Here is a 26,651-nt window from a genome sequence, read left to right as displayed (position 1 = left end):
AAAGAAAAAAGAGAAAGGTTAGAAGAGAGAGAGAGGTGCGGGGGGGGGGGAAGAGGGGTAGAGGGGGAAAAGAAGGGAGAGAGGGAGAGGGAGAGGGGGAGAAGGGCCCCGAGGTTGCTGCGCGGCTAGAGCCGGGGCTGGTACCTCGGGTCCTGGCACAACACTCAGTTAAGTCGCAGGCGCTGAGCTTTAGGCAGAAGGGAGGCAGCTTCAGGGAGCAGGAGCTGCAGAGGAAGGAAGTCCCGGCGGCTTCGGGCATCAGACACATTCTCCGTCCCAGCTCTGGCTGCCTTCCATGAAGCCAGCGGAGAAGGAGAGCAGAGCGGAGCGCAGCTCTGCTCGGCGAGGCAGCAGAGGCACATCTGGTGCACGCTCGGGGCCTTGGCATCAAAGATGACTTGTGCAGAAAGTATTCTAGGCATCCAATGAAATGTGGCCCGCCAGCCCCATAGACTGCAGGCAGGCAGGCCGGCCAGCGGCAGGTAGGATCTTGCCCAGCCTCCCTTCCCTCCCTTCACCGGCTTCGAAAGCTTCAGCCAATGTAAACAGCCGCTAAGTCCGTAGCGCAAGTTTTAACAAAGGCATCCTCCAGCATAGGCCGAGTAATATATTCAGCCTCTAATTGCTTGTCAGATCTACTTGGGATAGAACCTCGCGCACAGTTGCTGTCTGCAGCCCTCCTGCGCCCCACACCTTCCCCAGAGTAAGAGGCAGTGAGTGGGGCTGCCCCCAAGCCCGGCTGCTCTGTTCCCTTCTTTCCCTTCCCCACACTGGTCTATTCCAGTTTCTCTCAGGCTACAGAATGCAGGAGGGGAATTTTTTCCACCCTGGGCCCCTGCAGCCAGAGTCGCAGAGTAACAGCACCCAAGAGCCTCTCGAGGCCCAGAAGTTTGGGGATTTCTTGACTCCAACCTCCCTTCCCCCAAAAAAAGTTAGGCTTTGGTGAGTGGCTAAATAGCCCCCTCCAGCAAATCCAGAGCCTTCCTCCAGGGCTGCCTTGCCCCTAGGAGGGAGCTGGAGAACAGATTCCCTGAAATCAGATTATTCCCCCAAGGGGGGAGGGCTTCCTACAGAGAAGGCACTAAATCTTTCCTGTCACCTCACTTCAAAACCCAGGTTGGGGAGTGGGGGAGGGTGTGCAAGTCACTGAGAAAAATGGCAGGAAGGCAGAAGTTAACCCAACATTTAAAAGGGACCTTTAAAAAATTCAATCTTTTTTGGCTTCTGTTAAATTCAGAAATTTTTAGGAAGGCAGAAAAAGTGTAAGCTCTTTGAGGGCAAAGGCTGCCTTATCTGTATTTGTACCCCCACTATTTAGCATAGTGCCTGGACACATAGTAAACAACCAATAATTTTTAGAATTTATAAAAATTAAAAAGGTTTTCCTTTAAACTTAAGCATTCTACCTGGACTCCCTGAACTTTTCCTTCTTAACATTATAAGTGTATTTCACTGTAATTGCTTTCCTTTGTAATCTTGTATTTTGTTTTATGCATTTAAAAACATTATTGTGAAAAAAGAGGTCCTTAGTCTTCATTAGACTGCCAAAGGGGTCCAGGACAAAACAAAAAAGTTAAGAACCCCTGCTTTGAGGCTTATCATAGAACAAATTACATACATGCTCCTTGGTATTGAAAGTCACTGGGGAATCACCCCCACAAACCTGGTTTTAATAAGTGTAATCTGGGTGTTCTGATTTATGAAATGATAACTGGATAGATAACAGGGAGGGTGGGGGAGAGAAAGACAGACAGAGAGAGAGAGAGAGAGAGAGAGAGAGAGAGATTGATTAATCTCAGAATCCAACAAGTGACTGAAAAAAAAAAAAAAAGAATGCCAATCTTGGAGTCAGAAGTCAGAGTTCTGAGTCCTGGGTCTTTAACGTAGGACTTTTGGCTTTAGTCAAGAAATGTCACCCCTTTGAGGTAAAGTTTCTTCATATATAAAAAGGGGGAAAGAATCCGCTTGCCCAGTGTTCTTGAGGCAAATTCTTTAGAGAGCAATTTAAATTTGAACTAGTCAAGGTAAGGATCCCCAACTGTTTAGAAGTTGTGAACTTGTGCTGGTTGTTGTGTGGTTTAATAACTGTATTTCAGTAACTGGTTTCCTATGTAATCCTTCATATTTAACTTAATGCATTTAAAATCATTATTCTGAAAAAGGTGTCTAAGACAAAAGAACCTCTGTCTGATCCAAGTCAAATCTCTCTGTTTTTATATGTAAATAGACTCAGAGAGATAAAAATGACTTGCCAAAGGTAGTATAGTAGAAAGAGCACCAGCTTTTGAGTTGCCTTCCACATAATATTATTTGGAGTGTGAAGACCTGGATTCAAATCCTGTTCTGGATATAAGTACCTGCTGTTTTAATCAAGTCATTTAAACTCTGGGTGCCAGTTTCTTCATCTGTAAAATGAGATAATTGGATTCATTGGACTCTAACATCTCATCTAGTTGTTGTTGTTGTTGTTGTTTTTTAAACCCTTAACTTCTGTGTATTGGCTCCTAGGTGGAAGAGTGGTAAGGGTGAGCAATGGGGGTCAATTGACTTGCCCAGGGTCACACAGCTGGGAAGTGTCTGAAGCAGGATTTGAACCTAGGACTTCCCATCTCTAGGCCTGATTCTCAATCCACTGAGCTACCCGGCTGCCCCCTCTCAGCTAGTTTTAAATCTGTGAGCCTCTGGGCCCATGGAAGTCCCATGGTTAGTCAGTGGTAGATTGGAGGCTCAAAGCTGCCTTTCTTGAGTCCTAGCTCATTATTCTAGCCCCTGTAACCTGCCATGGCTCAAAGATGAACTCATAGAAAGATGCAAGCCCATCTTGATAAGAATGGTTGGTTGCAAAGAGAAATAACCTACCAGCAGCTGCCTCACAGTATGGGCCTCTTACTCCCAGCTGCATGGCATGTCTATTATTAGTTCAGAGCTTAATCTGGACAGGATCTCAGATGTACAGCCTTCTCCTGACTCCCATGGCCCCCTCTTAATTGTTTTTTCTTCCTTTTAAAAGAAAAAAAAATATTCCATGTTTTTCATGGGTATCAGAATCTGGTTCTTTGAAACATAGCCAGAGAAATCTCTGCTGCCTCATGAGTGCAAAGTACTGGTTGAAACTAGACTACCTTTTGCCCGTTTGCAATGAATCTAAGCAGGTAAACTTTGAAGATGTCAAATTGACATCTCTACACATGTAGAAATAGCCCATCTCCATCCAACCTCTCAGATCCTGACCTTCTTTCCAGTCCTCCTCCTCTTTCCCTGGACCAGACACCAACTAAGAAATCAACAGGTCCCACTGATTTCCACCTCAGTGATCTGAGCCAGATATAGAACAAATGTTAAGTCAGGAATGAAAAGCCAGAACGTTATTTAATACGACTGCTGCTGTTGGAGTCGAGGGGAATTTAAACTACGCAGTGAGGCTGCTAAAATAGTCATTCCTTCCCCTGGGAGAGAAGGAACCTCTGTGAGCAATGAGTGAATGGAGTCTTACCATCACTGGTTGGGCAGTTGAGTCTCCCTAAAGCCCTAGACTGTAAAACTGCTCTTCTCTTTTTGGAATGTCCTCTTTACCTGTATCCCCCCACCCCACCCATAAGCTTCTGTCCAGAGTAACCAGCTTCATTTTCCATCCAATGTGTTTTGCTGTGGCAGCTGTATCCACACACACACACACACACACACACACACACACACACACACACACACTCGCACACACTCACACACTCATATGTGAAGCATTCAGAGAATGGGATAATTGGGAACTGAGTGCACATTTGAAACAACAAATCTTTCAAGTGAATGCACAGGAATCTGGAAGTCAAGGTCCACGGGATGACTTTGAACTTAGAACATAGACCAGCCTATCTCCTATGAGACACAGGGGACACTGGATTTTGTCTCCCTCTGATTGAGATGTTGGGGATCCTCTCCTCCCTCCAATTAGAGGAAGGAAAAGTCTTGGGGGAATCCATCTCCTAACTCCAAGATATTTGGGGTTCAGCTCAGATAAATGACAGCCTGAACCTTTACCTTGAATTCAAAATTGTCTCTCTTCATATTTGAAAAAGCCTGTCTCGGTGGTGTAAGAGCTTTGTAAAGAAAATGGGTCATGTGTGGTTCAACTGGGTCAAGTAACTCAAGGTCTAGAGGACTCGAGATATGAGGAACTTGCTTTATTGGCTTTCCCTTAGACCATAAGCCAAGGGCACACAGGAGGGGAGATGGGTCTGATTTCAGGCCAAACAGCTGCTCACTCCTGGCCAGGGTTTGGGTGCAGGCTGGGGTCAGTCTACAAGTCTTCCCTACCTTAGTAGAACAATAAAAACCAGGCAGAAAGAAGATATCCTTTTCTTAGATCTTATTCTGCTGCTCTGTAAGAGGTCGGGTGAATAAGTAGGAACATAGATTTGAAGAGATTTTTTTAGGGAGTGCAGGTAGGGGTAGATGGTGGAGATTGGGAATATTTAGATCATTGAATCTAATACCCTCATTTACAAAAGAAAAAACTGAGTCCCAGAGAAGAAGAAGGGACTTGCTCCCAGTTAGAGTTAATAAATGTCAGTCAGCACCAGAATTTGAAGCCAGATCTTCCATTTCCAAATTCAATTAGTCCTTTTAGCACATTGAGTCAACAAGACCTAGGATTTAATTCTGACTCTGACAGTTACTTGCTATGTGGCTACTAATTATTTCCTCACACTGGACTTCAATTTCTTCCTCTATAAAAATGAGAGGATTGGAATAAATCAATAGAAGGGGCTTTCCCAGCTCTAAATCTAGAATTCTTCAAATATTAGACCTTCCCTAAGATTTTTGAGATGAGGGATATTTGTAGATAAAATGACCGATTTTTGAGAGCTGCTGTATCAAATTCAAGTAGAAACAGATCCCTACCAGTCATATATTGACTTAGAAAACCACAAATTAACAATATGGATGTTGTGTTATGGGCAGCCAGGTGGCACAATGGATAGAGTGCTAGGCTTGGAGTCAGGAAGACTCATCTTCCTTAATTTAAATCTGGCCTCAGGGGCACACTAGCTATATGACCTGGAGCAAGTCACTTAACCCTGTTTGCCTCAGTTTCCTCATCTGTAAAATGAGCTGGAGAAGGAAATGGCAAATTACTCCAGTATCTTTGCCAGGAAAACTCCAAATGGAATCCTGAAGAGTCAGACACCACTGAAAAATGACTAAACACCAACATATTACTTTGTACTTTGGGGCAATTAGTTGGTAGAGTGGATAGAGTACCAGGCCTCCAGTAGCAAAGACCTGAATTCAAGTCAGGCCTTGGATGATAAAAGCTGTGTGACCTCAGGCAAATTGCTTAATCCTGTTTGCCTCTGTTTTCTCAACTGTAAAATGAGCTTGAGAAGGAAATGGCAAACCAGTCCCGTATCCTAGTCAAGAAAACCCCAAAATGGGGCCACAAGAGTCAGATGCAACTGAAGCAACTCAACAACAGTAACAAAAGCATTTCCTAATTAAATTTTAATCTGAATCAGGCCTTCTCTGAGTCTTCTCTGAGAATTTAATTTACTTTCTCCAGCATAATCACATATGTGTCAAATACACCCCTTCTCCAAGCCAGAACAAACTCTCTAATTTGTTTTTCTACCTAGGAGGTCTGTATGGCTACTATTTTTGTCATTACTGATATTTTAAAAATCATATTTACTTGAATTACCTTTTATTCCAATTTTTTGAAAGGGACTTTTAAGTAGTAGCAAAAACCCACTACTGGCTAAATTAAAATTTTCATTGAGTCTTGAGGAGCCCAAGGGCTACCATTTGATAATTTGAATTTCAAACAGATATTCCCCCAGATAGTGATGAAAATCTGCATTTAAATCATTACTTGAATTCCTCATTCCAGGGATTTTCACCTCCCCTGGGAGTCAAAGTAGTCCTCTAATTGCTGGTGGTGAAGCCTTTTCAGGTTGTGAGTGGCAGCTGTGGGGGTAGAGCAAAGAATTGTGGTTTTGGAGTCAGGGGGTTCAGTTCAAATCTATGACATGTGTGACCTTGGGCAAGAAGTTTAGTCTTTCCAAGCCTCAGTTTCCTCATCTGTAAAACATAGGGCTTGGTCTAGATGATTACCAAGATCCCTTCTGGTGCTAAAGCTATCCTGCTTTCTATGGATCAACCAATAAGACACTATTGCCTTGCCTTGTATTTATGTTTATAGGACTCAAAGTACTTCATGTGAAGAGACTGAAAACAAACTCTAAGAGAAGAGGAATTACCACTTGGAATAACTATAGTCGTGCTATTCTTGCCACTATTGAAGTCTTTCTCAGTTACATAGGAATTAGCAATAATTAATCATAATGTTTCCATTAATTTCACTGTAAACTTTTCAGAATGACAGATGACTTCAAAGACCTTTGAGTCCAGTGTTCTTCCCATTATCTGACAGATTAGGAAACTGAGGCCAAGAGAAGTGGTTAATTTGTCCAAGTTCAAACAGCTGATTAGGACCAGAATGGGGCAGCTAGGTGGCATAATAGATAAGAGTGCTGGGCTTGGACTAAGGAAGACTCATCTTTATCTTTCAAATTTAGCCTCAGACACTTCTGGGCTGTCTGACTCTGGACAAGTCCTGTAATCCTGTTTGCCTCAGTTTCCCCATCTGTAAAATGAGCTGGAGAAGGAAATGACAAATCACTCCAGTATCTTTGCTGAGAAAACCCCAAATCAGGATCACAAAGAGTCAGATTTAACCGAAAACAATACAACTAGGACCAGAACTAGTCTCCTGAGTCCCAATCCACTATTCTCTCCACTCTCCATATTATCTTATGATAATATAGATATGGACTCTTCTGTCTGGTAGTAAAATCCCTTTACAAGCTGACTTCAACCTACCAATCCTTATTATCCATCATATTCCTTCATATAACCAGAGATTCAGCCAAACAGGTCATCTTGCTTTTTCTTCCATACTATATTTTCTCAGTAGCTTTATACAGACTGCCATGATGTCATATGCTCCTCTATCTTTACTTCTTAACAGCCTCTTGGGTTGGGGACAGCTAAGTGGCTCGGTGGATAGAGCTAGGAGTGAAGATGGGAGGTCTTGGGCTCAAATATGGCATCATATACTTCCTAGCTGTGTGACCCTGGGCAAGTCACTTAACCTCCATTGCTTAGCTCTTTTGGCTCTTCTACTTAAGTATCAATACTTTGGTAAGAGTTAAAAAAAAGAAAACTCTTGGTCTCAAAACTGATGGATTGTTCTGTGCCTATGAATACAGGAAAACACAAATCTGAACAGCCCACCCTGACTTTAAGAGCAGAAATTCTACAGTTAAGAAGTCCCCTGAAAAGATGATCATTTGCTTGACCAGAGGCTCTGTCTTTTTCTTTTGAGAACAGCAGTCATCTCTGTGTCCGTTTGCTCTCTCAATTCAATTAGGTTCAGTTATCATGAATGAAATAGCTATTATGTCCAAAGCACTGTGGTCATCCAGGGCAGAAATGGTTGCTGACTTCAATTGGAGAGTTATACAAAAGTACAGTGTACTTATGTAAGGTCAAGGCACACAATTAACTATGATATTTGGCAGAATGTAAGAAGAACAATGGAGACATCCATGGAGAATACTCCTTCAGCTCTAATTATTTGTGTGTGTGTGTGTGTGAGTGTGAGAGTGTGTGTGTGTGTGAGTGTGAGTGTGAGTGTGAGTGTGAGTGAGTGTGTGTGTGTGTGTGTGTGTGTGTGTGTGTGTGTGTCTAGGTCTGGGGGTTGGGGAACGATAAGGAAAGACTTCATGAAGGGAAGTGGTACCTAACTTGACAGAAAGAAGGATTTAAAATGATGGAGTCTGGGGCTCAGATGGTGGCAGAATTTTATTTTAGGGATGGCTGGTAGCCCTAATAAAGGTCCAAAAGTAGGAGGTTGCCAAGGCAAGAAGAGGGGATGGTGCCTTGTTAGTTTGGCTGAAAAGTAGAATACAAAAAGGGAAGTCTGATGAAAGAAGACTGGAAAGGTAAGCTGCTGTAGGAAGATGGCTAGGGGTCAGGGGAACTAGGTGACTTAGCAGATTGAGAGCCAGGCTTAGAGATAGGAAGTCTTGGGTTCAAATATGGCCTCAGACACTTCCTAGCTGTGTGACCTGGGCAAGTCACTTGAACCCAATTGCCTAGCCTTCCACTCTTCTGCCTAGAAACCAAAACACAGTATTGATTCTAAGGAGGAAGATATGGGTTTAAAAAGAAAAAAGATCGGGGGGCAGCCGGGTAGCTCAGTGGATTGAGAGCCAGATCTAGAGACGGGAGATCCTAGGTTCAAATCTGCCCTCAGACACTTGCCAGCTGTGTGACCCTGGGCAAGTCACTTGACCCCCATTGCCTTACCCTTCCACTCTTCTGCCTTGGAGCCAATACACAGTATTGACTCCAAGACAAAAGGTAAGGGTTTAAAAAAAAAAAAAAGAAAAGAAAAAGAAAAAAGATGACTTGAAAGCCAGACTAACAAATTTATACTTTATCTCATAACCAATGGGTTATGATTTTTTGATTAGTAGAATGATGATAATAATGATTTTTAAAAATTAGATTGTGTCAAGTATATTCTACCTATTGATGGGAGCAGACTTAAACTATTAGGTTTCTGGTCAATGGTTGTTGTTTAGTCATTTTCAGTTGTGTAAACTCTTCATGACTCCATTTGGGGTTTCCTTGGCAGAGATACTGGAGAAATTTGTCAATTCTTTTTTCAGCTCATTTTACAGATGAGGAAACTGAGGCAAACAAGGTTAAGTAACTTATCTAGGATCACGTAGCTAGTAAGTGCTGGACTCTAGATTTGAACTCAGGAAGATGAGTCTTTCTGATTCTATGACAGCACTCTATCCACTGGCTGACCTAGCTGCCATATTGACTAGAGGGATTTTTCATGTGGTCAATTATTCTCATTGTATATGATTCTATATAATATAATGTCCAGGTGATTTTCCCTTTCAAAGGAAAACTCTGACGAGGAGGTTCCATCTTATAGTTCTCTGTCTATAATGTTGGGCTACACTTTGTCTTTGGTTGATTTTCATTCTCTATATTATTTAATTACTTAAATCACAAACTGAGCCTTGGAGAAGAATTGCTCCTGCCAGACTCTGACATGATTCCTGAGGAACACCAGAGATATTGTAGAAAGAACAATGAATTTGGAGCCTGAAGACCTGGGTTCAAATCCTGCCACTACATTTAATAACTTTGTAAGCTTCAATAAGTCACTTAATCTCTTTAGGACTCAGATTGCTTACCTATAAAATAGATACCTACTGGGTTGTTGTGATATTCAAATGAGCTAACATACAATATGCTTTACAAGTCATAAATCTCTAGAAATGATAGCTGTTATTATTACTATGTGATATTGCTATATTACTATAACTCTATTATTACTATAATATATGATAGATATAGGATATGCTACATCAATATTGTATGACATCTAGAATTTTTTTTGGTGGTACAGTAGATAGAGAGCTGGACCCAGAACCAGGAAAACCCTAGTTCAAATCCTGCCTCCAAAACTTATTAGCTATGTAACAAGTCACTTACCTTCTATCAGGCTCAGTTTCCTCATCTGTAAAATGGAGATAACAATAGCATTTATATCCTGGAATTGTATCGAGGATAGGAAAGATAACACTTGTAAAGTTCTTTGTAAATTTTAAGCTCTATTATGAAAATGCTAGTTATTATCAATACTAATATTATTTTTATTCTGCAAAATAGGAAATGATGTCATTGAGATTTTTTCATATCAGAGAAGAAATCTGAATATTTTCTCTTTCTTTCATGGGGTATTTATAGTACCTTCATTGCAAAATTGGGGTTAAGTATTTGGTCATAGATTATATATAGGCCAATGTTAAGTAAAAATGTGCATGAAAAAGAAATTTTAAAAATAAGAAATGAATATGAAATTAAAATCATACTTATTTTAACTTTAAAAAAGAAATTGTGTATATTTATGGTATTAAAGGATAAAATATATTTACATTACACAATACCATCCATATATTTTATGCGTTTCTGAGTTTCTAAATTTTTTGTGTGGCTTTTGTTTATCATCTGTGACTTCTGCAAAATTCCCCCAAAATTCCCATTTGATATCTCATACCCATATATTGAAACTGTGACGGGGAAAGTTGCTGTGTGGAAGGGATACCTGTATTTTTATTACCTACCTCTTGAAGCATAGTGACAAAAACTATCTATCTATCTATCTATCTATCTATCTATCTATCTATCTATCTATCTATCTATCTGTCTGTCTGTCTGTCTTTCTGTCTGTCTATCTATCTCATTCCCTGTGGATCTATTAGATGTATATTAATGTTTGAGTTATTACATCACTTTTATTTCCAAATACATCACTTCTCACCTCAGCCGGAAAGCTCATTATAAACTGAGTCATTATTATTACTAACATCCTTCCCTATATTTCACTATCCACAGTCTACCAGCATTCATGAGAGGCTTTGTCTGGTGCATTGTTGAATTTAATACAATTTTCTAATAACAATGGATGTTTGTATAATGTTTAGAGATATGCTATATACATCACCTCGTTTGAGTCTTACAACAGCCCTTTGTGGTCAGCACTGTGGATCTCATCTAAGAGATTAGGAAACCAAGACTCAAAGGAGTCTAAGTGACTTCTTCACATTTATACAACCAGAAAGAGTTAAGAAGCAGAGATCAAATGTAAGTCCTCCTGACTCTAAGTACTGCGCTCTTTCTTCTTTACCTCCCTGCCTCTCCTTCTTCATGCTTCTTCTAACAAGCTCCTCATCCATCAACCTCATCACTCTTATAACCCTCTCCAAAAAATAAAATTATCCTGTTTTAGACTCTTAGTGATTCTTTATCCTTTTCTAAATGCTTAGGAGCTTCTGCTTAATTTTTTTATTTTAGAATTTTTCCAGGAACTGACCATTGGATTATTTGTTCATTATTTCTTCAATTTACTCCATCCTTTCTTCTTTTTTGAAACTTAGAACATTAGCAAGCCTCCAATTTTCTGGTACACTATATCTCATAAGGATCCATATGTCTCTTTTATTTACTAAGGAGCTGTGGAAAATGGCTGTCTTGGGGTTAATTTGCCAATAATCCAACAAGCAGGGTATTTAACGCATGCCCCCAAATGGTTTTTCCTTCTAAGCATCAGAGAGGGGACACATACTTTGAACAAATTAACTAGGTAAATTGCCCATTTTTTTGATTTATGACACATCAATCTAGATGTGATTTAATTTGAAGGGTCCATGTGGATTTGATTCTATAAAGACAAGCTGAAATTGGCCTATTCAAGCTTTACTGATCTATAGTTTCTTTGTTTTATCCTTTTCTCCTGTACATCAAAAAAGGAGGAAATTTTATAAAACTTCTTTATTTCTTTAGTTTAATTTCATATAATTGAATAAATATTATTGATGGCTAAGGGTCTCCTCAAACTAAACTAAAGATAGATAAATGAAATGGCTGGATGGAACAAAAGTCAACCAGTTCAATCCTTACTGAAAGCATGGATCCTGTACACAGTGATATTTTGGAGTGATATCCAACTCCATTTGGAAGATCCATGTTGACTAGAAACTCATTATTTCCTGAGATTATACATTCTTTTTGGATGGTGCAATGGATAAAGCACTGGGCCTGCAGTAAGGAAGTTATTCATTCAAATCCAAGCTCTAAAATACTAGATGTATGATCTTGGGCAAGTCACTTAACCCCCAATTTGCCTTAGTTCTTTAACTGTAAAATGGGGACACACTGGAAAAGGCAATGCCAAACCACACTGGTATCTTTGCCAAGAAAATGCCATGAAGGACATGACTGAACAACAACAGCAATCAATGTCTAGAAAGGTCTTCCTCATTATAAGCTAAAACTTTCACTGATTTCTTCTACTTTTTCCTCATCTGGTCAAAGTAGAGTCTAATCCTTCTTTCCTGTGAATTTTGAGGTCTTAGCAGCATCTATAAGCAGAGTGAGTAAAGCTTAATGAAATGGACAATGACTTTTTACTGTGTTTCAAGTCCTATATAAAATTTCTAAGACCAAGATCAATTATAGATATAGTCATATTACTTTGTGACACAATAGTAGACATCTGCCTTACTCATGTACATGAATAGCAAAACTGATTTCCACAACTAGGGACAATTCAGTGACTGCATATAGAAGCAACCTTCAGTCTAACAGAATTCCCTATGTGAGCAATGATAAATAAGCTTTTCAAGACAACAGATTTTGAGCCTATTACCAAAATGAGGGGCGTGGGTTTTTAGCATCTCCAGCTTTATCAAGAAGTTTTATCGATCACTTTTCTTCTTGCCTCCCTGTTGTGGTTCGAGGAGGAGAACATAATACTGTTCCACCTGTATAAAGTTGAAACCAACCAGAAGCTAGTTCAGAAGATTGGGTAGGTCTGAGAAAGTTCTAGATGCAACTGTAGAAATAGCTTTGTGGTATCAAGTATGTTGCTATTAGGTTTTGGAGGTTTCGGCTGCCATTATTAAACATAGGATTTATTTATTTGTTTGTTTGTTTACAACCATTTTGGACATTTTTATTTAATTAATTAATTTAGAATATTTTCCCATGGTTACAAGATTCATGTTCTTTCCCTTCCCTCTCCCCAGCCTCCTCCCATAGCCAATGTGTAATTCCACTGGGTTTTACATGTGTCATTGATCAAGACCTATTTCCATATTATTGATATTAAGCATAGATTTTAGTGTGGAGAAATTTAATATTTAGTGTGTCAACATTGGTTTGCTGGGGTTGGGGGAAGGTCACATGACCACTGTGGGAAAAAATTAATGCTCTGTTAATTTAACAAAGAATTAAATTTGTAGAGAAAAGGGTACATGTATGTGGAAAGCCCTATTCATCATTCCTAAGGGACTAGATGACCATTTAAGGTACTCCCGAATTGGGGTGTATATCCAAATTGCAGTCTGAGTATCAGGAGAATTAAAAGCTTTATGTCAGATAATCTCTCCAAAACTATAAAATAACATTATGGCCACAATTCTCTAGCTCTGAATCAGTTTGATTTGGACTGTGATGTATGGTTTTGTGGCTTTTTGGATATAGCTGAGAGTAAGAGGTTGTGTTTAGCTTCATCCTCAGATTTCAGATTCCAAAAGTTAAAAGAGAATCAGATAGGAATAAGAGGGGATGACAAATGACCAGCATACACCATCCTATTTTATCCATTTTCTTTTAAAGAGAAAGAGATTGGGTCTAGCCAAGACCTCTCTAAACTCAGAGCTATATACAATAAAGAGATTACAGGATCATGGTGTGTGGGAGTCAGGAAGACCTGGCCTGAGACATTTACTATCATTCTGAACAAGTCACTTAACTTGTTTGCCTCTGTTTCCTCATCTGTGAAATAATCTGGAGAAGAAAATAGTAAACCACTCTAGTATCTTTCCCAAGAAAATCCCAAATGGGGTCACAAAAATTCAGACATGACTGAAATGACTGAAAAACAAAAGTCCAACTCCCTCATGTATAACCCAGATCAAATTGCTTAGCATCTGCAAGAGCAAGGAGGGAAGGGAGAGAGGGAGACAATTTGGATCTTATAATTTTGGAAAACATATGTTGAAAATTGTTATTATGTATAATTGAAAAATAAAATATCTTTGAATTAAAGAAAAAAAAAACACCTCCAACCCCTTCAGTTCAGAGACAAGATAACTGATGCCCAGAGAAGCAAAGTGATTTCCTAGACAGGGTATGAAAGAGGGCACACGTGTGACCTTGCTAGTTCTTAATGTGTGCTTTTTCAATCACATACCAAGGTCACATCAAGAGCCACACACATTCCTTTCTCCAGCCTCAGGGAGATGGCTGGCCTGGAAGTAGAACCTGAGATCTACTTCCTTAGCAAGGAATGGATGCATATATAGGGATTCTCTTCCTTTTTTAAGTCCTTTCCCCTTAATTATTTAACCATAATGAAAAAGGAAGAGAAATCTTGGAATCAGAGAAAGTATTTCCTCTCCGGTCACCTTCCCTTAGAATTCTGCCCCTGGGAAGCCAGGAATAACAAACTCAGCAGGTGATCAAAGTGAGCTCTTGACCATAGGATAAGGATAAGGGACTGGCGTGATTATCTGGATAAAGGGAACTCCCAGTCAAATCAACAAACATTTATTAAATATCTACAACGTGCCAGGCACTGTGCTAAACACTCTACATACAAAGAAAGGATTAAAAAAAAAAAAAAAGAAGAAAGGGGGCTTCTCTCTAGGAGAATCTAATGGGAGAGACAAACTCCCATTCTATCAATACAGGTTGGCACCTTCTTTACAATTTATGTCTTAGAGAGTCATGGAGAGGTTAAATGACCTGCCCTTTGTCACAAGGCAAATGAGAGTCCAAGCCCGAATTTGAACCAATTCTCCTAGGTCAGCTATCTCCTAGATCAAGCGATTTCTTTGTTTTGCCCATAACTGGTTTCTAAAAATAAAGTATTTCTTTTCTTCCACAGTCATTCCTTTCCCCCTCCCTGCTCCTTTCCTATTCCTGAGTACTAATTACCTATGGGTGATAATTAGAAAGACTTTTGAGGTGGCTTGGATGCCCTCTTTGGAAGCTTGGGTGGGAAGGACTCCTTGCCAAAAGATCATCAAAGAAACAGAGCCACTTTCCCATTGCTTTGAATACTCAAATAAAGGCATGGGAATTTCTTCCCAGGAGGCAACATTAAAAAAAAAAAATATATATATTTTTAAATAGACCCTTCCATGATCTGAGTATGGAATCTGATGCTGTTGTTGTTGGTTTTTTTTTTTAATAAGTGATACTTAAGCCCATATCCTTCTACCATCTGGTACTTCCAAACCCAAAGCCAGAAATAATGATGTGAGCCTCTTGCTCATCAGAAAACTCATTTCCTTTGGCCTTTGGTTATTCATGCTTGTGTTTTGCTGATACCTAAGGCTGATAGCTTCAGGCTAAATTATGAGTCGATTTTGGTAACTCTTGGTGACTCCATCTTTCTCCTACATCCTCTACACCAAGGGCAGATGGTACTGGATATTTCATTATCTTTGATTTAAGAGCTTAGACCCAACTGAATATGTAGGTTTTTGTACATTAGAAGAATCCTGAATTTCCAAGTGCGCCTGCAGCAGCCTCTAGTTTTAGGAGTCAAGATACTTTAAAGGCTGGTCAAGTAAATAATAGTCTTGAATGCCATTTTTTGTCTTTGTATCCTGGCTGCCTAGGACAGCGTCTACCACCTAGTGAAATCTTAATGAATGCTTCTGCCTGAATGAATGGGCACAGAGAAGGTACAAGCTGCCTATTGCAGGAGAATAGCTTGGGAGTCAGAGTAGACCTGGTTTTGAATCTAACACTGAACTCTAGAGGTCTAGATTTACTCATCTGTAAAAAGAGTAGGTTGTCCTAGATGACTCCTAGGGGCCTTTCCAATTCCGTCTTCATGATTCTGAGATTCCTTCCGAGGCAGGGCTAAGCATTTATTAAGTATCTTCTTTGTGCCAAGAATAGGTGGAAACCTGGTTTTCGCAGGGTTCAGGAGCTAACCTAAAGGTCTGGAGACCTCGGGGTCAGCAAGTTTGGGGCCTTTTCTGCTTTGCCTCTTTTCCCCATGTTCCCCCCAACTCCTCCGAGTGATCATCTCTCACGAAGGGGCTTTGGTGGCTGTCTTCTCCAAAAAAGTTTCAGCCTCAGAAAAGGGAGCTCAGCTTTTACAGGAGAAGAGAGGGGAGAGCCAAACATCTGCCCCACCTGGCAGGAGCAAAGGGGTCATGTGCAATACGAACACACACACAAGCTGTGTGTGTGTATACACAGAAGGATTCACCGTCAACACACATCCACACACCCACTGTCTATACACAAACATCCCGAAAGTGCCCAGTCAGAGGCACCCACACAAGCCACACGAGAGCATCATTAAGAGAAAGGAATCGCTTTAAAAGCAAAAGAAAAAAACAAAAATAGTTTTGTTTCCTGTTTCTGGGGAAATTTCTGCTTCTGGTATTTTTCGGTCCCTTCTGTAGCCTTTCTGATGCTTTGCCCCAATTTCCTTTGAAGACACCCAAAGACCAACCTGGCTAGGAATGACTGCTTTAGAAATACACAGAGGGGAACTCGGGAGCAAGATGCATATCCGAGGAGGGAAGGAAGAGGTTTACCTTGAGGCAACAGTTTTAATTTAGAAGCATGGGAGCTATTTGTAATACCTCCACCAAATGGAGCCCATATGACCCGCCGGATGGCTTTCACCCAATCTTCCATGTCGTTCTGGGAGTTAGCCATAAGGAGGAAAGCTTCATGATTGACAGGCATCTTCTCCCGGTCCCCTGCACCACCTGGAAGACAAAAGAGCACACCCTTTACTACCTTCTTGCTTTCTAAATATTAAAAAAAATTCTAAATATTAAAAAAAATGGTTTAGAAGATTATGAACTTGATAGAAGCCTCTAGGTAGCCAAATGGTTGAGCTAGAGAACAGAGAACAGGAGCTAGTCAAGAAGCTGTCCAATCTGTTTCACTAGCAGGATGACCCTGAACAAGCTGCTTGTCTTCTGCCTGCCTCAGTTTACCCATCTCTCAAACAGGGACAATAATACCCCCTACTTGGGGTTTTCATGAGGACCACAGGGGATAATATTTGTAAAATGCTTTGCAAACCCAAAAGTACTATATAAATGTTAGATATTTATAGCCAGGAGCAAATGTGAACATTTCCATATTTGAAAGAAAAAAGAAGGTTGCATATGAATCTCTGAATCAACCACATAGGTTTTTTGGCCCAGAGATCTTAGAATTGTTGGTTTCTTCTCTCGCTCACTTATATACTCTGCCTGATACTGTGCAAGCCACTGATCTCCAGAGAAACTCCTTCCATACAATTTCAATTTGAATCTTGGTTCTCCCCTTTATGAGCTATGCATGAACACAAGTCAATGGATAATAAGATAATAGATCACAGGTAGCTGATGTCACATTAGAAGGTGGGCTGGCTCTGAGATCAAGACCTGGATTCAAATCCTCTTACTACCTATATGTATGACCGAAGACAAATCATGTAACCTCCTTGTGCCTCAGTTGACTATTCAGCAAAATGAGGAAGGGGCCTTTGAGGTTCCCTCTAGTTATAGATCAAAGATTCTCTGCTCCCTAAAGGATACAGAAATATAAACTATCATTAATCTTTCTTTGGATTTTTCCCATTTTGCTTTCTTTTTTCTCTTTTCATTTTTCATTCTATATTTCAAAAGTAAATGTTAGCAGCATTGTGAGAGACCGTTTAAATAAAAGATGCAGAATTAAGCTGTGGTGGAATGACATTAATATCCTTTAAATATATTTTTAATTAAGACCTCTCATAGAGCTCGCTAGTTCTTTTTTAGAACTCTGATGGTGAGTGCAGAAGCGTGGCAGATCTCAAGTAGTGTTACTCTAATCAGCTTTGTAGGCTATTTGAATAACCAGGTTCTGAAAGTCAGAATGATTTTTCAGGGTAAAAATATGTATATATTACATATATTTCCACATATGTATGTATATAGATGTATATGAGAAAATGTGTATATGAATGTGAGAAACTATGTATATATGCAGGAGAAATAGGTGTACATATATAAATATATACATTTATGTACATAAACATATATCTACGTCTATATATATTATAAACATATATAGATGAAAATGTCTTGTGGAATAAAGATAAATATGAAGCACTTCTATTAATGGGATGAATTTAGAAACCTGAATTTCAATCTGGCTCAGTTACTTATTTAGTAGAAACCTTGAACGAAAATGACTTCACCTCTCAGTTTTCTCATCTGTAAAATAGGCAGAGTAGATTTCCTTTTTCAGTTCAGTAATACTTTAGTTATTATTATTTATTTACTAACAGTAGTTAAAAACACTAAGCCTGGAGTCAGGAAGATCTGAGTTCAAATCCAGCCTCAGACACATCCTTGATGTGTGACCTTGGGTGAGTTACTTGAACTTGGTATACACTGGATCCACTAGAGAAGGAAATGGCAAATTACTCCAGTATCCTTGCATAGAAAACCCCAGAGATGGCTATGGTCCATGGAGTCATGAAGAGTCAGACATGACTGAACAACAACAACATACTTCAGTTAGACTAAGATAGGCTCAACATCTAGCAGCCTCAAAACATCTAGGATAGATTAGAATCTACAAGTAAAAAAATCCAGTAAAACAAAAATCATGACATCTGTGAAAGTGAAACAGTCAAAGAAACCAAATAGCTGAATATTAAACTAGAGGGTGTGTTCATTTGTTTTTTGTTTTGTTTTTATTTTTTTTAAACCCTTAACTTCTGTGTAATTGGCTCCTAGGTGTAAGAGTGGTAAGGGTGGGCAATGGGGGTCAAGTGACTTGCCCAGGGTAACACAGCTGGGAAGTGTCTGAGGCCAGATTTGAACCTAGGACCTCCCATCTCCAGGCCTGACTCTCAATCCACGGAGCTACCCAGATGCCCCCAGTGTGTTCGTTTGTAAGGAAAGATCAGCTTTGAAAAGTCAGGGTATGTGGGCTTCCCCAACTGAGGTATCTGGAACTTTTGCCAGTCCCTCTGCTGCTGGAAAGTCTTCACTGGCTCCCCATTATCTCTAAGAGAAAAATACAAAACTAAGGGTAGCATTCTGGTCCCCCCATTCACCTTTACAGCTTTATTTTAAATTACTCTTCTTCTGCTCTGCCTCACAGCCAAACAGGATTGCCTTCTGTTCTGTGAACTCAATCCTCTATCTCCCATGTCCCCCCATTCTTAGACTCTACCTCTCAAAATGCTTTACCCCCTTGGGTAGCCTGCCCTGAAACTCCCATTTCTTAAGTCTTGTTTCCCTCCTCAAATTACCTTGTTTCTATTTCTCTGATTACTGGCAGCTAGGTGGCTCAGGGGCTGGAGTCAGGAAGACCTGAGTTCAAGTCAGACTTATTAGCTGTTTGACCCTGGGCAAGTCCCCTAAACCTCAGGTCCCTCAAGTGTAAAATGAGGCAGAGAAGGAAATGGCAAACCACTCTGCTAAGAAAACCCAAGTGGGGTCACAAAGAGTCAGAAAGGACCAAAATCAACAACTTGCCTGTGTCCATTCTATATGCTGCAAATAAAATATAAGTTTCTTGAAGGCAAGGTTCTTTTTCTTTTGCTTTTGTTTTTCATTCTTTAGCACCAAGTGAAGTTTAAGAACATAGTAAGCTTGTTGAACTGCTCAGAATCCAGGATCAGCGATGCTCTTGCCTACCCTGAATGCAAATAGCTGCGAGTCATGTACTACTAACTGCATAAGATGCTGCCTGCCAATCATGCTTTCTCTGATATTGTCCTAATTTGTGTAATTTGGGACATTGTGGGGCCAGAACAGTTTCTCATTGGTGCAGATAGGTATTCACATTTCTGGCAGCGTACCTGTGTGCGTTACCTTGGGGATGAGACTGTCTAGACCACGCTGTTTTCCTAGTTGTGAGTAGGGATACCCAGGGCACAGAGCATTTAACACAAGATGACCAGCACTGTGACATAACGGTCCCTGGCATTTCAGTCTGAAATATATTTATTTCAGCACTAGCTGTCAGTCATTTAAAAGGGGAAATATTTACATCTTAGGGGCAATCCAGAGACTTCCTGTCACATTAAAACCAAATGAATTAGGCACTTTTAAAGATCATTGAATCATGGATTTAGAAATAGAAGGGATCTCAGAGGCTGAATCCACTTCCATATTTTACAGGCAAGCAAACTTTGACCTTAGAAAGGTTAGGCGATTTGCCAAAAGTCATATAGGGAGTAAGTATCAGAGTAATTTATTTTTATAGCCCATAGAAATTTGGTTGATTCTTTTACTTAAAAGGCAGTGGGGAAAGCGACTACAACGGAACCTGTGTGGTACCCCGATTAGCTTTGCCACAACATGAAATCAAGATGTTTAAGAAGTATGCCTAGGGCGAGGGGTATCATGCCCATGCAATAATATACATGCTGAAAGATTCCTCACTGGCTTCGGTCCTAGAATGTGCTCTCTTATCACCAATAAGCAATCTTAAACTGACCTTTAAGACAGCTACAACTTGTGGTCTTTAGGGAGCCTCATAAACATCAAGGAAGATCTATGATTTTACTAAAGCCTGGCATAATGGATAGATTGGGCAAAAGGTTGAAATAATGTGGGTTCAATTCCCAACTGATACGTTTATTTAATAATCTTGGGGAGAAAATCATTTCCAGGCTCCTTCTTTCTCTCCCTGACCACAATAGCAAAGACAAGAAACCTCTTTATGGATATAGCAGCCCCTTTTTGGTGTGGCTAATAGCATAGTGAATAGAGAACCAGCCCTGAAATCAGGAAGATCCAAGTTCAAATCCAGCCACAGACTCTTACCGATTGTGTGATCCTGGGCAAATTGCTTAACTCTGTTTGCCTCAATTTTCTCTTCTGTTAAAAGAACTGGAGAAAAAAATGGTAAACCACTCCAAGTATCTCTGCCAAGAAAACCTCAGATGGACTCATGAAGAGTCAGGCGCAACTGAAATGTCTGGACAACAATAACAATAAACCAGAGAACAGAGATCCATGGAAGTAGAAGACATGAAGGCAGAGAAACATAATCAGGATAGATGAGAGGAGGCAACAGGGAAAGAGCCTTTCCCTGTCTTTCCCCGTTTTTGGCAGCAAATATCAGGACTTCCTTGACTTTTCATATAACCAGAATCATTAGGATGAGGCTTTCCAAGCTGGTGAACTGGAGCTATTGACAGTGGTGCCTACATCTCTGAATTTTTAAGGCTCTTAAAACATATGGATATCATTAGTGGACATGTAAGTGCTTCTATCCACGGCTTCTGGATGTCCTCAAAATGCCTGGCTATGGTCCCTTCTCTTGTGAATGCTTTCTTCTTCTCCTCTCCCTCCTCCTTTTCCTCCTCTTCCTTCTTCTTTATCTTCATCTTCTCTTCTATCTTTTGGCTCCTTCATGTAATTTCTTATTGAGTTTGGAGAACTTGATTTTAAATTGTCTTTTTCAAGATGCCTGGATTTGTGAGTTCATTGGTATAGGGGATTCCCAGAAAAAGTAGCAGCCTCTACCAACAGAGATCATCATCATCAACTCTTCTGCACTCTAAGTAATTTTAGAAATTTACTGCCTAGGGGACTAAGTTTAAGAGCCTCACCCAGGGACATTTACATAGCCAGTATATACTAGGATTGGACTTGAATTTAAGTCTTCCTGATTGAAAGATGGCTTTCTATGCTTTACCCAATGTTTACAGCACTTCAATATGGACGTTTATGATGTTGGGTCCTGTTGTGGTCATTGTCAGAGCCAGAAAGTATTGCTTCCTTTTGAGGTTTAAGAAATACAACCAATCTTTGGACTCTGTGTATAGGTGGACTCAAAGCCATAAAGGATTTGACCTTTGATCCTCCAAATGCCCTCAGGTCCTTCCTTTTTAAAATTAATTAAAAAAAACCAACACTTACATTTTGTCTTAGAATCAATATGAAGTATTGGTTCCAAGGCAGAAGAGAGGTAAGGGCTAGGCAATGGGGGTTAAGTGACTTGCCCAAGGTCACACAGCTAGGAAGTGTCTGAGGCCACATTTGAACCCAGCACCTCCGCCTCTCAGTCCACTGAGGTACTAGCTGCCCCCCTTAGCTCAATTGTGGACAATCTGATCCACTCTCAGAAAGATTTTTTTTTAAAGCCAAGTCTCATCTTTATGGAATACTCATATAAGACTATATATACAACATTCTGAACTTGTACATTGCTTCCCCTACTTGCCCTCTATGTCTCCTCAGCCAATTGGAAGGAGTAAAGCATATTAAGTTTTTTAAAGATTCAAATTTGTTAGTGAAGGAAAGGACTCTAGGCCCTTTACAGAGGCTGTGATTGGAATTTACACAGAAAAGAATAGGACTTGTGGTATGTGGTGGTTTCCATGGAATTGTCTTAATATAAACAGAACTTGCACCTACTAAATCCCAGTTAATCTCTGTGAGTGAGTGAAGGCAACTCCAAGTGCCAGGCCAACGACTGGAAAGCAAGGAAGTATTTGGCCTCACTATTTAATTATTGTTTAACTCAACTGTAATTCCAGATTCCACACTGCTTTGCAAGGTGAAGGGGACCTCAAGGAGGAGGGTTAAAGAAGTAATTCCCCTCCTCCCTTCCCTTATCTCCACCCCCTCTTGTCTAGTTCTGGAAGCAAGACCTACCAATGTGTAAGAGCTGGAGAAATTAAAATAAATTCAGCAAGCCTATTCCTCCCCATATAATAGCACCCACCAGAGCCCAGGTTACAGACTAGGGGTACAAAGGCAGAAAGGAAGCAGACTCTCCCCTCCAGGAATTCACATTATGCTGGGAGTAATGTACTGTTCACAGATCTGTAGATAGTTAGAGGGATACTGCAGGGATAGGTCTGTTAAACTGAGAGATTTGTAAGAAAATATCTCTGATTCTATGGAAAGGTTCCAGATACTTCTGCCTCTTTGGAACCCAAGCCCTGAGTTTCTTAATCCTTGGTGACAAAACTGGTGCTTGTTCCTTGAATAGGTTATGGTTGTGGGAGGTTTTGCTCTTTTTTTTTTACTGAATAGAGATTTGGAAAAACTTAGATCCTTGGTGGGACACTCAAATCTCAAGGACCAGAAGAAGAGGTGAAACAGGAAGACTGTGGACAAGGGGAGACTAGATGGGGGAGTGTGTAATAATAGCTAGAATTTATATAGTACTTCAAGGTTTGTACAACTCTTCACAAATTAGATCTCATGGGGCAGCGAGGTGGTCCAATGGATAGGAAGCCTGGTCTGGAAAAGTCCTAGGTTCAAATCTGACCTCAGATACTTCCTAGGCAAGTCACTAAACTCCAGATGCCTAGCCCTTAACCACCCTTCTGCCTTGGAATGAATACTTAGTATTGTTTCTAAGACAGAAGTTAATGTTTTTTAAAAATTACATCTCATTCGTTCCTCACGATATTCCTGGGAAGTAGGTGCTCTTTTTATCTCCATTTTACAGTTGATAAAACCAGAGGCAAACTGAGGCCATGAGATGCCCAGAGTCAGACAGTTAGTAAATATATGAGACCACATTTGAATTCAAGTCTTCTTGATTTTATGTTCAATTCTCTATCCACCGAGCCACTTAGCTGCCTCTATAATTTAAAATAGGGACTGAATCCCATCAGCTTTTTGTAATTTAAAGTCCAACCCCATCACCTTACATAAACTGTTTTCTCAGACTTCACTAGTGACCACTATGGCCTCTTCCTTATTCTCCTTCATCTGTCAGATTTTGGTTTATCTGAATTTTATAAGCAGAGTGAACTGATACCTGGAGCATCATCAAATATATTTGTGGGAACACCTATATCTGTGTGTACTTCCTTTGTCTGACATACAAAGACTTAGATCAGGCAACGTTGGATCACTAAACCGAGACTGATGAAATAACGGTTCTATTCTGTATTTGTTTACCACTTTACCATGAATTGTTTATCCTCCTGGTAACTCAGTTTCCCAACATGTAAGAATTCCCCAGCATACTTCTCTGCACATAATACAAGTTTGGAATGTTTCCTGCTTTATTTTGTTACGACTGTGGGATACTTATATTTCTTTTGTAAATAAATAGATTTTTATGATATATTTAGAATGATAAATTAGACCGGGAGATACTGTATTTATAAAGTACTTACTATATCTCTTGTAATTGATTGCCAATTATTATGCTAAATAGGGTCATGGGGAGGAAGGAGAAGGAAGGAGAATTGCAGAAATTCAAGCAAAATCCTTTCCTTTAGTAACTTGATAATTTAATAAAATAATATTTAATTATATATATAATATATATTTAATTAATTAATGAGATAATATACAAAGAAGGCCTGGGTTGTGGGGAGAAAGGAGAAGAGGGCAACCAAGATGGGAAAAGGAGAATGAGTTCATCCAGGTTTGATGTGAGTATGGTTGGAAGCCTTCACGAAGTAGCATTTTGGTCTCAACTAGAGTCTCTGTGGAATAGGGTATACTACCAGGGCTGGCTTGAAATTAGGGTAAGATCTACCTTGTTCCCTGGAAGGACTGTAAATTAGAGTCTGGAGAGACCTTCAAGGCCCTTTAGACCAACTTCTTCATTGTATAAATGAGAATCAGAGGTCCAGAAAGATTAGGCAACTTGACCAACATCATAGAGGCAGCTAAGATTTGAACTGGGGTCCTTGGATTCCAAATCGATTGTTTTCTGCTGTAATATACTGAAAATCTGCCACAAGCAAATATATCTCTCCTTAACCATGCAGAGAGAGCAGAGAATAATAGCCTGTAACTCAAATTTGTAGAGGGCATGGATGGATGGTTATTTGCACAGTGGGAGGAATTACCCAGATAGATGAGATCACACATCAGTCCAAAGTAAATCAAACCGGTAGGTGGAAAAGCAGTCTACAACCCTTTAATTATATCTGCAATGGCCTGAAAATAACTTGGTATAGGCCATCTTTTATTATAGCCATGCAGTAGTGACTTGACATATAGCCCCAAATAACAACTATAGCCAACAAGACAGATCACTACTACTTATCTTCCTTGGACCTCTGAGATTGACTCAGAGATGGCCAAGAAATTGGTCCGGTAGGGGGTCACTTTATTATTCACAGAGGATGAGGAGTGAGGCTGAAGAATTTGCTTACATTTAACTGACTGGATGGAGGAGATCTTTTTCTTCTCTGATGACCTTGGAAACAATCGAGAAACATTTATTAAGCACCTACTATGGGCAAGACACTCCCAAGAAAGCAGAATAGTAGGTGCTTCCAAGTGATGTAGAAATGTGTAAACTTGATGTTTTAAGAATTTATTTGTCATATACTGTATTATTTTTATATTAGGGAGAATTCCTGGGGCAGATCTTAGATCTGGCTCCAACCAGTCTATAGATTTTTGCATTCTCTTTGTTCTTAGGAATGTGATCCTTTCACAGGTTCTGGCTAACTAGAAGGTTTTACAATGATTCTTTTCCTGCATACCAGAGAAACAAATCACCTGTCCCTCTCTTGGTGTGGGGAACTGCTGGGTTTGATGGACTACCTCCTAATGAGCTGATTGTCAATTAGAAATGTCTTGGGATGTTCAAGGGAGGGGTTGACTAATGAGCTCCTAAAGCTATTTATCAAGCTGCCTGACCCAGCTTCTGGGTCCCTCGACATTCAAAAGGGCCACAGAATCCTATGTCACTTTATTGGTTATGATGCTGGCCTAGCCAATAAATCTGATATAATCAATAAATTGATATTCTTACTCCAAATTCAGTTTTGAGGGACTTTTAATCATAACAATGTTAAGACTGAAATAAATATTTAAATAACAGAAATCTGAGTCTTTTTTTTTTAAACCCTTACCTTCCATCTTGGAGTCAATACTTTGTATTTCCTCCAAGGCAGAAGAGCGATAAGGGTAGGCAATGGAGGTTAAGTGACTTGCCCAGGGTCACACAGCTGGGAAGTGTCTGAGGCCAGATTTGAACCTGGGACCTCCCATCTCTAGGCCTGGCTCTTAATCCACTGAGCTACCCAGCTGTCCCCAGAAATCTGAGTCTTAGGTCTCATATATCTCATCTAACAAAATATTTCTTCTCAACTTCATGACCTAATCGATCCTCAAATCTGTATGTTTTTTTCTTAAACACTTACCTTCTCTCTTAGTATCAATTCTAAGACAGAAGAGCAGCAAGGGGTAGGCAACTGGGGTTAAGCAACTTCGCAGCATCACACAGTGAGGAAGGATCTGAGGCCACATTTGAATCCAGGTCCTCCTAACTCCAGGCCTGATACTGTGTCCACTGTACTACCTAGCTGCACCTCTATCCTCAAACCTGAGAGACTTTTATTTATACAAATTATTTGTATGATATTCTTATATACATATTTTTATATAATATAAATATTATTTAATAGATTATAATGTTTAATTTAATATATAATTTAAAGTTAATGTATAACAAATAATATAAATATTCAATATATTATAACACACAATTTAATATAATATATAAATTTATGTGTAATAATAACAATATAAATGTATTTTAATACATTATAGTATATAATTTAATATACACTAAATAATATGCATTCAACACATTATAATATATAATTTAACATAATATAGAAATTATTGTGTAATAATAAACAATATATTAAATAAATTAATGTGTGATGATAAGTAATATAATATACACATTAATGTGTAATGAAAATATAATATGTAAATTAATGTGTGATAATATATTATTTAAAAACTATATAACAGAATATAAAGTAATACATAATAATATAAATTTTATTTATACAAATAGCAAAGGGATGATCCAAGGTATTTTATCTCTTTCTCTCTCTCCATTCATTTATTCAACAAACATTTATTAAGCATTTTCTATGTGTAAGAAACCACCCTAAACACAAAGTTAAATAAAATATGTTTCATACCCTTGTTGGTTATGCAATATAGTTTTTGTGTTTTGTTCTTTAGTATTTCTTTTTTCTCTGGATGAAAATTCTCTCCATCAATGCATCTTGAACTTGGTCTTAG

General features: G+C 39.5%; 1 protein-coding gene across 1 annotated transcript in view; it reads right to left on the bottom strand.

Annotated features, from left to right (window-relative positions):
* The window catches only part of ARHGAP22 (Rho GTPase activating protein 22), a 338,996-nt gene that overhangs the window by 26,371 nt on the left and 285,974 nt on the right, over window positions 1–26,651 (bottom strand). The window contains exon 4 of the mRNA XM_044665779.1: window positions 16,257–16,385. Within this exon, the coding sequence (XP_044521714.1) occupies window positions 16,257–16,385 (129 nt within the window). The remainder of the gene's footprint in view (window positions 1–16,256; window positions 16,386–26,651) is intronic.

The sequence above is a fragment of the Gracilinanus agilis genome, chromosome 2 (genome assembly GCF_016433145.1).
Source record: "Gracilinanus agilis isolate LMUSP501 chromosome 2, AgileGrace, whole genome shotgun sequence".
NCBI lineage: Eukaryota > Metazoa > Chordata > Mammalia > Didelphimorphia > Didelphidae > Gracilinanus > Gracilinanus agilis.
The sequence above is the reverse complement of the archived record's forward strand: the minus strand, read 5'-3'. Positions and strand labels throughout refer to the sequence as shown.